Source organism: Mycteria americana, chromosome 2 (assembly GCF_035582795.1).
Source record: "Mycteria americana isolate JAX WOST 10 ecotype Jacksonville Zoo and Gardens chromosome 2, USCA_MyAme_1.0, whole genome shotgun sequence".
Lineage (NCBI taxonomy): Eukaryota > Metazoa > Chordata > Aves > Ciconiiformes > Ciconiidae > Mycteria > Mycteria americana.
This window is the reverse complement of record NC_134366.1, coordinates 8942925-8958290: the sequence shown is the minus strand read 5'-3', so window position 1 is coordinate 8958290 and position 15366 is coordinate 8942925. Positions and strand designations below refer to the sequence as shown.

At 45.0% G+C, this 15366-nt stretch overlaps 1 protein-coding gene across 1 annotated transcript in view; it reads right to left on the bottom strand.

Annotated features, from left to right (window-relative positions):
* DPP6 (dipeptidyl peptidase like 6) overlaps positions 1-13226 on the bottom strand; it is a 429771-nt gene extending 416545 nt beyond the window's left edge. Inside the window, exon 1 of the mRNA XM_075495503.1 lies at positions 13026-13226. Coding sequence (XP_075351618.1) covers positions 13026-13226 — 201 coding nt within the window. The remainder of the gene's footprint in view (positions 1-13025) is intronic.
* Between the last annotated feature and the right edge of the window lie 2140 nt (positions 13227-15366).

Below are 15366 nucleotides of genomic sequence, written 5' to 3'. Positions count from 1 at the left end.
ATGAGTTTTCTAGATGAGATACAGGCATGACACATAAAACCCATCTACTTCTTTCTGCTTTCCAGTGCTGTCCAAGGCACTGGGTTAAAGAAAACACAGGAGTGGGCTGCTGCCAAAATGAGCCACACGGATCTCACTTATCACTGCTAGAGACATTGATGCTTGTACAATTCATCTACACAGCATTGTGGCAAACCGGAAAAACCTCTGTCACACGCGTGCACTATCATTTGTTCTTTAAGTTACATTAAGCATAAAGCCTTGCATTTTATTAATCTTCCCCTCAATTAATACCTATCTCAGCAACTTGCCATTCAAACAATGCTCACCTTTCATAAAAGCACCTGAAGCCTGCTGATTGAGTTGTCTCACAGAAGCCTTGCTAATAATATGCATTTGGAGTGCTTTTAATCATTTTATGAAGTTAGGAAATTCTCATCTATTGAACTCCAGTGGACCACAGAGAAATTTTATGGCTCGTCACCAATCGAGATCAGGTGAAAGGAATGCAGAACGGTGCTTTCAAATTAAATTACAGTTTTTCAGGTTGGACTGGCACAATCTGTCTTTAGCAAAAGAGAAGCCTTTTGTGGGACTTTTAGAGCAAATTCAATCCTCTGATTCACACTGCTGCTCCCTACATTTTATACTAAATTGCACAGTTAAAAAGCTGACTGTGGCATTCTCACGTATCTTTCCAGCCCAATAGCATTGTGCTATCTGCCAAAAGCCCAATTCCAGAAGAGCTTCAGCTTAGCACAGACAGGAAGAAACAGTGAAGGAACATGGTTGTAATTTGAGGGATTTCACAAGCAGATCTAAAGAGTGGGATTAAACTGGCTTTAACCTTGCTCTTAACCTTCACCTCTCTCTAGTGCCATGAGGCACTTCTTTCTAGCTCATCCAAAGAGGAGACAGCCACCACAGAGCTGCACAGTTGCTATGAACATCCTTGTACCTGTAAGAGACAGTGTTCCCTCATGACCCAGCGTGAGAGAAGACAGCTGACTTTCTCCCTTCTCTCTCTCCTCTAATATGAAGCTTGCCCAATGCCTGGAGAAGAACAGCTTATTGACAAGCGTACAATTTGTTATTGAGTGAACTGTAAAAACAAAACCAAAAAAAATCAACCACAAAAGTAATCCTTTTGGCCATGTTTACTCATGCTCTGAATTTGCATCCTGGGAATATGCCAAGTGACCTTCCCTGAACATTCATAGGAATAGAATTTCAATCCATCCTGAGCTTAAATGCTCACAGACATTGAATGTTTCAGTGATGTTTTCTGAAAGCTTTCTTACCAGAAACCTGATCCAAGCCCATACCATGAACTCCACTCTTGAAAACCCACATTGATAGACCTGGACAAGAGTCTCCCAGAATGACTGAATGCAGGAAGAAAGGGGTCTAGAAAATGTGCTTTTCAGTTACAGACCTGCTAGCTGAGCAGCCACGCATAATGGTGAAGGGTCAGGAAAGATGAAGACTCAGCCTGAAAAGCCACATAACTGCAATCATGTCACACAACGCGGAAATGCAGACTGCATTGGATGGTGATACCATGGGAAACTCTCAGCTCCCATCTGTAAGTGAAGGCCTGAGGATATAAGGAGATTCTCCTTGAGACCTCTCCAAACACGTGCATCAAACACATGCTTCTGTACAACCCTGTAATACAAACACTGTTAATCTAGGCTGAAGTTACACCAAAAAGGGACATATTCTGGTGTAAATTGAAATGGAAAGGGACAATGTTTTATAAGTGTCAAAATATACCTTGAATTTGTTATCCACAATGCAAACATTTCATAAGGACAATAATTTTTTTTTTCTGAGATTGCAGCTGTAATACTACATAATTGGTCACTAATTAAGTATTTATAGAATATCTTCCTAAAGACATTATGGAAGAGGAGAGGATGAGAACTATACACAACCAGCTTTTCTGTCAGGTATTTTATAAAGATATGAAATACTCGGTGCATTCTAAAGAGAAAAAACACTGGTAAAATTTATCATAGAACCAAAATATGGGAGAAATGGCTTCCAACCTCTCCTCTCTGGGGACATCAGAACACTTCAAGAGAGGTGGGATAAGGATGAGAAAGACATTTCAGGAAAAAATAGGAGACAAAAAATCCTCTTCTCCCAGACTAGCGAGAACCTGCCCTCCTGCCCAGAGCTAGTTCCTGGATTAGGGTAAGTAGGAGGAAAGGGCAAATGTGGAATATTCTGTCTCAGCCACAAGAAATATTTTGCCCTATAGCAAAAAATAGTTTAGAAGCAAAATTCCTTGGCTTCCAGTATAAAAGCTGGCATCCAGCTCTGTGTATCACAGCTTTCCTCTTTCTTCTTTCATTGTCCCTTGTCTGGTTTTCATCCTCTTGCTGTTTTCTCTTGCTTTTGGAGTCTGCCTCATTCTTTCCCCCAGTGGCAAATTAAACTGAGGACACTGCTTGAAAATTCACATCCAGCCTCTTAATCAGTGCATCACTGCTGTATCTTCTTTTGGGCAAAGAAGTTGACTCAGAAAGGTTGTAACACACTAAAGCAGGCAGAAGAGCCCAGACATCACACACACAAGACAGAGAGTCTTTGAAAACGGGAAAAAAAGAAACCTTAGAGACAGCGACCACAAATAACTCCATTCTGCCCATCTTCCTTTCCACATTTGCTTCCTTTTTTTTTCTCAGTGGCCTTTCCCACCTTCCCAAGTACATGACTTTTAACCCAGACAACCCTTCCATCTATCAAGAGCCTGACATGCATGTTTATACTCCCCCAGGACTAACCTTGTCACTTTACCACATTAGCTCACATTTCCGTCTCTGACAACTTGTGGCATGTTTTCCTTCAACCAACAACCACTTTCTTTTATATGACACATAGCACTTTAGCAGCCAAAGCACAATAGTCTGATAACTGCTCATCCAGCATCATGTATCTTCTTATTATCTGCTACATTATCCTTATCTAATTGCATGCACTTTGGCTCAATCTGACATTTTCAAAACTACAGATGCTTATTAGCTTTTCTTAGCTAAAAGAAAAATGTGCATTATAGTGATTATCAGCTCCTGGCACTGCCTGTGAAACATTGTAATGAGAGAGACCTTTAGCCCACCATAACCAAGCACAATCAGCCCTGTTTTCGTTATTAGCAATGCTCCCACAAATGTTGCCACTGTCAGAATTAATGACCACACTGCTAATTATTAATAATCTCATGTTTCTATGGGTTCTTTTTAGCCCAAAGCTTTAGGCCAAAAGCAGAAATTATTTAATTCTGCACCACCACAGTAAAGGCACAAATGAAGTCACAGCCATGATTCCTTTATGGTATCCAACAGATGCAGGTCCTGCCCCACAGGGATAAATAACCACCTGAAGGTCATGCAGCAGGTCAGCGGCAGACCCAGGAATGGCAAGACTTCCCTAAAGGTCACTCCAATGCTCTACCACAGATCCATGCCACCTCAAACAGAAGGTATAGAAATGTGCCCAGAAATCAGTGAGAATTACCCACTCCTTGAAGAAGCCTCTTCCAAGCACACAGAACTCAAACACAGAGAGTATAAACAAGACAAGTACAATAGATCGGGTTACTGTGATCCTAAACCTTGGCTACATCAGTCTTTATTAATTATTCTTGTTTGCAGTGAATCACTGTATGTGTTTTGACAAGCGTTGTTTGTGCTGCAGTTCACAATAGAACAAAGAAGCTGCTTCAACAGCACCCACTTTATTAGAGACACCATTGTGAAGCACTATAATACCTTTAGTGTTTTCTCCAGGTGCCTCCTCTTGCATCTGGGATTACAAACACCCAAATTAAAAAAAAAAAAGTTAATATAGAACAGACAGAGGAACTGTATCAATCAAGTGCTTACATTCAGTATGCCTAGCAGGAAGACTAGTAAAAGTGGAAATCTTTGGTTCACTATAAACCATTTATGTCTCTATGGTAACATTGTTGTTGATTTCTACAGCTTCCCTATCAACAATGTAATAGATGTTTGGTCTTTTAAATACTACCTTTCTTTTCTGGCACCTAAAGGAAATAGGAAAAACAAAAACAAAGACAAACCATATTTAATATAGATTATCCAGAAACATGAGGAGGGATTTAGCAATAAATGACAAACAAATAAAGATAGGATTCTACAGTCACATGAAACATAATCCCATGAGCAATCTGTGCAAATCTCAGAGCTGTGTATGCAATAAACTTATCTTAGAACAATCAGTCTCTTATGCAAGAGGTCAAGCACTATTTAAAGCAGATCCCAACATCCTCTTTCCTCTCTGCTCAAGGCTCCTTGTGTTCCTCTGGAATACGAGATAACCCAACCTGCCTGTCCTGAGAGGAGAGCAGGGGAGACAAGCAGCAGCTGAAACTTGCATTTTGCAATGCCAGAGGGCATGTCACTGTGAAGCGGCTGGAGAGGAGCCATCTGAGGTTTTTGCTGGGAGATCCATCTTTAGGTGCCAGGGCAGAGAGAGATAAGGTTGCCAGCAGCCACCTGTTAGATAGGGAGGAAGAACTGACTCATGGCTTCCCGGCAGGGCAAACAAAACTGAGGTTTTCTCCCATGAGGTAGGTCTAGGGAAATGGAGAGAGGAAGAGCTGAGCTGTGCTTTCAGCCTCTACTGGTCTTAAGGTACTGGGAGGTCTTGGGAGCAAATGGGAAGAGCCATCCACCCCAGAGCCACCTACCATACCACCCTACCTGCCAGCAGCAGCAGCAGCTGCCACCAGATTGCTTTTCTATGACCCTGGCACAAGCCTAAATGTCTGGTTTGCTACTGCCAGCAGTTCCTACTTTTTCTTTTGCCAAAGGATGGCCTTATAAATACAAGTCTTCTTTAGTCCACCTTAGCAAAAGGCACTGCAGGACACTTGAGTTCATCTTCACAGACACAAACTCTACATAACTGGGCCCTGCAAACCACTGCTTATACCCTTGAGAAGGGACAACAGGCTGTAACAAGCCTCCTGCTGCTGCCCAGATGCTGGACATTATTCTCCCTCTGCCTCTGCCAGAATCGGAGGAAAGCAGCAGGCACAGGGATCCTGTGTAAATCTGCTGCTGGCTCTGCTCACCAAGTGCCTTCAGATCTACAGCTTGGAGACTACAGTAACATCTGTAATTGCTCAGCCTCTATGGGTTTCATTTCTCCTCTGACCAAAATACCACAGCTACTTTCTTTTACAGAGAGTTGGAGCTCATTTTAATGGAAAATAAGGAATACATCCATACTTTCGTCATAAACACTTTAAAATTAATGACTGTGGTATAACTAGAGCTGAGGTTACTAGGCATTTCCCACTGCTGCTTTTCCATTTCATGTAGTTCTGTACATCCAAGATAGCAAGCCTGGGGAGAAATTTACATTTGCTTTTGAGGTCTGCCTAGAGTGAAATCTACTTGAAATGCTGGAGCAGATGCTATTGACAAATGCAGAAAAGAAAAAGAAAAAAAAAAAAACAAACCACCACCACCCAAAATATTATATAATGAAAGTATTAAGATACTCCTATCCATCCTTTTGGATGCTTTAAATCTCCCTTCTCACAAAGCAAGCTCCAAACCCTTGAACAGCTAGAGGAAAACATGAGACATTTGAAATGTCACATGAAAGCTGTCACTAATGAGTGCTAGATATAGCAAAGACTTACATGTGTTGGACTTCACAATTAGTTTTACACCTGTAAGAATATCCTTGGTGATAACTAGAATAATTTTTAGTCTTAAAGCCCCTGCGGCCCAGAACCAGAAATTGCAATAGCTCACAGGGCTGAGCCACAGCAAACCATCACTGCCGTAGAGCTGAGATGCACTGTCTATGAGACAATGTGTCAACTCAGCCTCCAATTTTCCACCTGCAAAGTGAAGATAATAATGTTAAATGCAGCTTTAAAAGGCACAGAGACAGCAACTCATGGAAGAATTTATGTAATAGCAGAGCTCTGCTAACAAGCACCTTGTTTAAAGGAAAAAAATTTACACTATGCAAGTGATAAGCAATTAAAAATATGCTCAGTGGAAATTGGTAAGATTTCAGCAGCAGAGATTCACAATATCAGCCTTTTTCACATTACCTCACACACTCCATTAGCTTTGCTTAAACTTACCGCTTGCAATGTGGATGAGTATCAGACCCCTCTCTTCCACATTCCCTGGCTCCACATTACAAGTTCCCTGAGGTTTAAAAACTGCGTTAATCTTTGCAGTAATCTTTGGGAAGACTTTCAAGTGCTATTTTAATAAAACAACGTACGAAAGATCTCTAAATGAAGGTGCTTAAAACCTGAGAAGTAACTAAAACTCTGGTTGAATGTGGGAATTGAAGGTTCCCAAACACTGTACAGGTGGAAAAGTTGTGAAGGTCTTGTGTTTCCACTACACAGCCCATTCACCCTTCAAAACACCTTAGTGGATTGTACCACTACACTCTCCTTCTGTTCCCTTCTACACTGCTCTGTGCTGCAAAACATACACATGCCCAATGCCCATGTCTTACTCTCATTTTTACATATTGGTAGTAACAACTATGGCACACTAGATCTCTTCATATAGACTAATGCACAGACTCAAAATACTTTTTAACTCAGTTAACTCACCCATGCTGAATCTCATCATTACCAAACACCTGCAATTTAATGAATACAGATACCATTTTCAAAGGCACCTAAGTGAGTAAGAACCTGATCCAAAACACGTATTTATGCACCTAACTAGTAAATAGATTCCAATACATATTTTTGGATTTGACCACAAATCTCTTTTCAAAAATCCCTGAATTCACAAACCTAAATTATCTGTGTGTACTTTTGAAAATTTACACTGTATCACAACCCAGTACGAGTGCAAGAGGCTTTTGGGAAAAGACTGTTTTTTTGTTTTCCTTTGGGAGAAAAGAGAAAAATGTTCCCTTGGAAGAAAGATTTGTTTCTCCCTTCCTTCCCCCATGCTTGAATATGGGACCATTTAAAACTGTTGTTGAACCATTTTTTGATGAGCTTTGAAAACAAATATTTCTTCCTGATACTGAAAAAGAGAGTTACAAAACTGTCATCAAGTCAAGCAAACCTAGAGAAAGCAATAAGGAATTGAATATAACCCTCACGTGTAGATATGAGTACACAAGTGGTTGGTCGGTGCTTTATTATGAAAGCAATGAAATTCAAGCACTCTATAGGAACAGTGTAATCAAGACACGCTGCCACCCCTTGGTCACAGGATGAAAATGCACTTACATCACGGCAACATGCTGGGAATCATCCAGCACATCAGGCAAAAATCCCAGTAAAATCAACTTGCAGTTAATGAACTTTAATGGGAGATTTTTCTGGACCATCACAAGCATAAATATATTAGCCCAGATTAATGTAAAGGTTTTCATTCCAAGGGACAAAATCTTCTGACTCCCAAAGAGCATTTTCAAAGCTGTGATGGACAACCTAAGAACTGTCTTCTTTCTGGCCTTTTCTGAAACAAAAATATACAGAGGAATGGAGAGCAGCACATATTTTTTTCCCATTCCCTATGTCTTTGAAAGCCCCTTGGAAAACAACACAAGCTGCTCTGACCCTGGGCTCAGTGTCTTCTTTCTGCACTTGAGGTATTAGCTACTAGCTCAAGAGAAATAATGTAAGCAGAGTACTCTACATGAGGTATCCCAACTTATTGCACAGTTCACTACTACTACAGAGATGATTCAGCCTCTTCACACAGTTATTCCTGAATACTTAAAAATACATTCTCTCTGGCAGATTTTTTTTAGTGCATGCATCATCATCACGGCTAGTAAAGATTGCAGAAACAGAGGCTGATTTTAAACTGACAGCAAATACCACAAGGTGGTTTAATTCTAAATACAGCTACAAAGTAAAGTATAAAAAATGTATCACCTCCAGATCAGAGTGTCCATTAGTCAGTAATCACAAAATACATGATGGGCTTCCATGCAAATAAAACTCATTATTTTTATGAGGTTTATAACTATTTCTTTTGAAGGAAGTAAGCTGTAATTTTTATTAATTTCAAAAGGTGAGCTTACAAAATGTCAATAGGGCCTAACTATTTCCATTGAAAGAACTAGTCCCGGCCCTCTACATCTTAATGGCTGTAGGACAACTGAGTTCAGCATCCAAGAACTCACCAAGAAGAGGCAGAAAAAGAGACTCTTACAGACTTAAACAGCAGTTTCTGTCAATAAACACAGCAGTTCAGATCTGTAGATAGAGTTCTGGTTACAATTCAAATTACTGTATCTTACAGTAATGTTATGAATCCTGCAGTCCTACAAACCCTTCTATAAAATCAAATCACTCATCTTTTTGGGAAAAGACCACACCACTTCTGAAATGCCTGTTGGCTGCAGCTCAGGCCTCAACCTTTCTGAAACACTGTCCTTGACACACATTTCTAGGAGGCAATACTTCTTCCCATTAGGCAAATAATGAACTGAAAATTAACACTTTCAATTACATGCAACAGCAAGTCTGACATACCAAATTACAATTTTTTACACTAATGACTTTGATTCTCACTTTCTCAGATTCACTCTATTAACAAATCATATTTGATTTACTTAATCCTTAATTTATTCAAGCAGGAAACACAGTTTTACTGAAGCATTTCAAAATTATCATTATTTATATCTGAATGAAAAACTTCTCAAAATGTAAATCAGTCTGAATAATCAATTGCAAAACTAGTAAAATAGAATATATGGTCAAATGTCTTTTTAACCAAATGCAGGAAAGAAAGAAATATTCAGAATTCAGTTATGGAAAGAATATTCACAGTAATGAAAGCTTTTGTACTTTGAGTCTGGCTGGTTTTATATGGTTAAGTTTCCCATTAAAGCCAATAGGAATTCTGGCTAAGTAATGAACCTGTAAGAATGCAGCATATGGCTCTTTATATAGAAAAGTTTTATGATGTTTCAATGGAGGGTTCAATATTTTTAACACATAACTTATCATACAAAATTTAATTTAAAAAGGACTTCTGTGATCATCATTTTATAGTCAGTGCCTTATAACATAGATCAATATTCTGTGTTACAGAAAAGTGCTGAATCTCCTATGCACCTGATTAATGCATTGTTATCATCCCAGTAATTAAAAGGAGCAGGGTTATACACAATCAGCATGATACATCTTACTCAGCACCTCCTGGCAGTTGCCTGCAAAAATTAAACTCATTAATCACTGTGATGCCAAAGAAGAAAAAGCTTGGAAAAAATGAAAAAGCTCTATTTTATGGGAAAAAATTCTCAAGTCAACATCTAGGAGAAAATCCCTTCCACAGTACAATATGGAAAGCATTAACCTCATCAATCTAAAAAGGAGAATTATGTTACCAAAATTCTTCATAATCTGCTATACCACCAGACTAGATTTTACTAAGAGTCTTCACAGATATTTCCTCATATTTAAATGAATGTAGTGAAAAAGTAATCCTATAACAAAGCAAAAATGTCATCAGAATTTTGTTTACAGCTGTTGTGATAACTAACTTCAGTATCAATACTGTCACAAAGCCAACTGGGAAGTGGTTTTCTGGGGTCATTTATACAGGACCTAGGTTCCTCATTACTCCTCCCATAAATAACATGATTGTCTCATCAGGCTAATAATTAACATGAAAAATTTGCAATATTTAACCCAGGTTTTGTTCACAAGTTAGGTCTACTAGATGTATTTTCTTATATACCTACCATGATTTGAAACATCACAAAAACTCGTTAAAATACTAAAGTATGTTGGTTTCTGCATTTCTATACTTTCATATTATGAAAACAATGTTCTCAAGTCCATCTTAATGGTGGCTGTAAAGTGAATTGAGCAGTTGTCATATTAAATCACGATTGTCTTTGTTTTAAATTTTGTTTATTACAAAGTTACTGCTTCCTCTTTAGCTTCAGATAGGATCCGTCTAGTATTTTTCCACCAGTAGTACTTCCAGTGGACAAAATGCTTACTAACAATACTGTGACCTTCAAAGGCAAGATCCTGTCTTTCTCTCTGTTTTGTATTGCATTGAGGTCTGTACTGGTGCTTAAAAATATAGTACTGAATGCAGGACACATATTTCAATATGGAAGTCATCATCAGTAACCTATAAAAAAATCTCAGTTCTCTCCCGGTTATTAATCACATGACAAAGTTAGGAACAGAACAGTCTCATTCTCAGGTTTGTTTTGGTATTTCCAAATATGACCAGGCAAAAAAACTTTGTTCTATATTTTTAAGCTCTGGCTTTTCCTACTAGATCGATGTTGAAGGATGAAAAGCAACGTGAATGTCCTGCTATGGTGTTTGTGTAAAACAAATATCAGAAGTCTAATCACCTTAGAAAGGAGTTTCTAATGCCGTCTCATTAAGCCCTTCCCCATGATAAGCAACAGCACATGCTCCTGGCACCCTGCACAAACAGACCGCCCTCCTTGCACTTCTGCCATAGTCCTCGCCTGCTGCCTGCCTCATTTTTCCCTTTGCCTCGGGGATTTCACACCAGCGCTGCGTTCGCTTGTCCTGGGCGAGCCTGCCTGCTGCCGCCGGGGGCGGGAGAGAAATCTCGCCACGGCCAAGGGCAAGAAGCCGCCGTCGGCTCACCTCGGAGCCGGTCCCGGGAGAGTTCAGCACCGCAGACAGCTCCGCCGGCCCCGGGACCGGCGGCGTTCAGCACGGCGGACAGCTCCGCCGGCCCCCGCTCCGGGCGGTTCAGCACGGCGGACAGCTCCGCCGACCCCGGGACAGGGGGGGTTCAGCACCGCAGACAGCTCCGCCGGTCCCCGCTCCGGGCGGTTCAGCGCGGCGGACAGCTCCGCCGCTTCCGCCCCCCTTCTCGCCCGTCCCTGCCCGCTGCCTCCACTCCCCTCGCGGGCAGGCCCCCTTCTTCCTGCAACACACGCTTTAAAGGCCATTTCCACTGGCTTCTTCATCCTTCCGACCTGAGCGACCCTCCACCAGAGACACCCAGCACAGCCCGCCCAGTCTCCGTTGGACGGGAGCACCTTTGAACTGCCCGACCCGGTCCACTGAACTTTCTCAGACACGTTGCCCCCTTTAAAAATAATTCACACGAGGTGCCCACGTATGTTTAGAAGTCACCCCAAATCCCTGTTTCTGGCCATGCTTTTTGCACTTAATTGCGGGAGACACCTAGGCAGGCACCTTTCCCTCTACAGACAGCACCGCACAACAATGCCCTGCATCCACACACAAACCCTGAGGGGAGAAGAGAAAAAAAAAGAAAAGAAAAAGAAAAAGAAAAAAGAAAAAAGGAAAAAAGAAAAAAGAAAAACAGGAAAAAAAGAAAAAAAGAAAAAAGAAAAAAAGAAAAAAAGAAAAAAAAGAAAAAAACCCTCTCCTTTTAGTAGTTTAATATTATTCTTATTATTTTGCAGCCTGTCAGCACAAATCACTCGCACATGCTAAACTGCGTCCTTTACTTCCCGGCTCAGCGCTTCTGGTGATCAGAGAAGCGGCTCCAGACATCTGCCGTCTCCAAATCCAGGAAAGCGAAATTAAAACAGTCAAATAATGAGGAAAATGTGCCTGAGCCCAGCCCGACGGCGGCACTCCGCTGGCTCGCAGCGACACCTAGAGCCCAGCACGTCGATGGGCAGGACCCCGTGTCCCCAGCCAGGCCGGGGAAGGGTCACGGGTGGGTGTGGGCGACCGGGCACGGGGACGGGTCACCTCCCGCAGTTGGCCGGGGCCAAGGAGCAGCAGCGCCAAGATCTTTGCCGCTGAGCGGGTCAGAGGGAAGAGTTGATTCAGGCTCCTGTCACCGCTGGTCCCCGGGGCTATCAGCCTGGCAGTCACCTCGGGGAGGTTTAGGCCGATTTGCCACATCGCTGGCAAAAGTGCACTTGCTCTACCGACCGCGAAAGTTTTTACGAAGGGACGGGAAAAGGGATGGGGAATTAAAAGACAGCCCGAGGAAGTTTCCCTGCGAACACAACTCTCTCCTCTGAGTGAGGCAGAACTGCTGTCTCAGCTTGAAGCGGTGCCTTTCCTGGGAAGGCTCCCAGAGCCAGAGCTGAACCCTGCCGCAAAGCTAACGCTTCCGACCTGGGCAAGAAGTATTTTTAACAGACACAAACATTATTCCCAACTGCAGCCATTTGCTTCCCCTTGTGTGTGCTTCCACAGAGGCAAAACACCCTCAAATCTCTCTGCAAACCTAACATCACCCAGGCTACACCAGCGACGGGGAGGCACCCGGTTTGATCTTTGACCATTCTCCGTCTTCCCGCTTTCTAAATCCCCCTTTTTCCCCCCCGAAAGAACTAGGCGCGATCGACCCAAGCTAGTTTAACTCCATCAGGCACAGCAGCGAGCCGGCGGCCTGGATGAGTCACTCGTTACTAAGGCGATATGCAGATGCACCCTTTGAAGTCGCTACTCTCGGAGGCAGCGCGGGAGCGGAAGGTGCGCGGCCGAAGTTTGCGCCTTCCCTGCGGGGGCTCGCCCGGGGGCGGCGGGGAGGGATGAGAGAGAGCCCCAGAAACGGCCACTCAGGGGTTAAAAAGTTTCCCCGCTGCCAGGTTGGGGGAAGGCTGACGGGAAAGCAAGGAGGGAGGGACAAGGTGAAGACTTCTGCCCCGGGGGAGTGTTAGAGGGTAAAACATGGGATAACAATTGAAAAAAAAAAGGGGGGGGGGGGGGAAGGAAGCCTTGTCGCCTCGCTTGGGGGGAGACGGCCAAGAGCTTGCACTTGCCGTTTCCAAACGTGCTGACCCCGCGCCCCTAACCCTGCTCCGCGGCAGCGGAGAGCCGCGCAAGGAGCCAGGTAACGGGGATCCGTGCGGGTTCCGTCCCGTACCATCCCCCGCACTTCGGGGGAAGAAGAGGAGCGCAAAGACCCGCTTGCAAGAGCGGACAAACCGCAAGAAATCGCCGCCGGCCAGGAGGGGCACACAGGCATCCGGCAGGACGGGGGGGCGGAGGGGAGGACACCCAAAACCCAACCCAACCCAACCCGAACGACACCGGCGCTTACATCCTCCTCCTCGCAGTCACTTCGCGGCTGGTACTGGAAGCGGGGCCGGCCGCTTTCCTGTTGCAATGGACGCGAGGTCTTGCCGGCAGCGCCGTCCTCTTCGCTGCTCTGGGCGCCCAGGAGGTGACTTGCTTCGGGGGGAACGGGGAAAGAGCGGGAGGTGTTGATCTTCCCGCTGAACCGCTGGTACAGTGAAGCCATGAAGTCAATCCGCGGGAAACGAGGGGGAGGGAGGGAAAGAGAGACGCTTCTCCCTCTCTCTCTTTCTTTTTTTTTTTTTTCCTCTCCCCCTCCTCTCTTCTTTTTTGGCTACAGCATGCTACACGCCGGCGAGGCTCAGTCCCACATCAGTGGAAGGGAGAGCGAGGGATCCTGCTCCCCGGTCCTCTGCACCGGCACCCGGAGAGAAGCGGGGGGATCGAGAGAGCAGGGAGAGGGGGAGTGATGGGGGGGAGAGGAGAGAAGATAGATAAATAAATAATAAAACGCAGTCGAGCCGTAACACCACAGGCCCCGGGAATGCTGCACCATCCAGTGTTGGGAAGGGAAAAAAAAAAAAAAAAGAAGAAGAAAAAAAAAAGAACCAAAACACTCCACGAAGACGTACCCCCGATAATGGCGCCTGAGTGGATCAGCATTAAATGTGCTTTGGGGGTGTGCGTGTGTGTTTGCAAAAGCAGGGGAAAAAAAAAAATGGAAGGGGGGCTGGCTCAGTCGCTGGCTGTCAGCGGCTCCCCAGGCAGAGGTGGCGGAGCAGTCGCCTCCGAGGTCGCATACCAACAGTGTGCACAAGCGAGAGGCAGAGTGACAGAGTGTGTGAGACGGAGTGGAAGAGGCTGGGAAGCCTCATTCAAAGCACGTTGCTCTTCTGGGGAGGGAGGGCTCTTCTACAATCATCTCTTTTTCGGCACCTTCTTTTTCTTCTTCCTAATTTTTTTTTTCTTTTTTTTTCCCGGGGAAACAACTTAAAAAAAAAAAAAAAAAGAGCAACAGACACCTGATCGCTAGCCGTGAGAGAGAAAGAGAGGTGGGGAGGGGAAAGCGAGGCGGGGAGGAGGGAGGCGGGACCGGCAGCTGGAGGGGCGCCGGGAGGCCGGTGTGCCCGGAGCGGCTCGGCCCCGGGGAAGGGGCAAGGGGAGGGAGGGCGAACCTCTCCGCTGCCCTGCCCTGCCCCAGCCGGCCGCGGGCACGGCTCTGCCGCGGCAGGCGGGCGAGTGCCCGGTTCCCGTCCCCTCCACCCCGTCCTCCTCCTTCCTCCGCCTCCCCAGGGCCGGGGCGGAGGGGGAGGGTTGCGGGTTTTTGAAGGTGGTTGTTGTCGCTTTTTAAAAGAATCCTGTAAATTGTGTCTCTTACTATTTTTGTATGAATTCATTTTTGCTGCATTAAAACGTGCTTCAGCGCCCCTCTGTGGAAATCCGCCCGAAGTGGCTCCCGGCAGCACCGGCCGGGGATAAACAAGCGCAGTCCCGGCGCCGGGGGCGGCCGGGCCGGGTTGGGCCGGGGCCGGGGCCGGGGCCGGGGCCGGGGCCGGGGCCGAGGCCGAGGCCGGGCCGGTACCGCGCCCGGGGAGCGCCCGCCGCCGCCTTTGAGCGGCCCTTGCGCCGGGGCGCCGGGCCACGCTCGTTCCGCCCGGAGAACCGCGGCCGCTAATTAAGGCGCCCGGAGGAGGAAATGGGCATGTGCTCAGGTAGGCAGCGGGGGAGTTGGCCGCGGGTGTCCAGCCGCTCCCAGCACGGCTGCATCGGGACAGAGGGTGACGATTCCTGTTGCTCCAGCATCAGGCTCCGGGGTTTCCATAGCAACAGATGCTTAGGTCTAAAGGAAAGTGGCAGAGTTGCTGTCCCCTCTTCTCCTCCCCGAAATCCTCCTCCTCTTTGACCTCTAAGCTTGCCAGAGATACTGGGATTACCGGGCATCCTCTTATGGGAAGCACACAAAGCAGAAACCAGGGTTTGCCCGTTCCCATTGAGAGACTTGCTGCTGAAGAGCTCACAAACTTGATTATACTTTAGCAAGTGGATTTGATGGGCTGAGATGTTTCTAAACATGGTTCTTACTTAAAGTTTTAGCTGTTAAGAAAATACCATCTTTGATATACGTGATCGCATCAGTCTTAAAAAATCCCCCACCTCAGTAGATCATGTATACAATATTCTAAAGTGCAACTATCCCCCCTGCCCCCCCCATGATTTCAACAACCGCCTGATCAAAAATCTCTTTACATCTGAATCGTTTCATCCACTGCTTTTTATTTGTGTCTTCAAAGTCAGGGATGAAAAGTCTTAACATTTAGATGAAAAGGGAACCTTATCTCATCAAGAGAGAAAACAAAAACAAACGC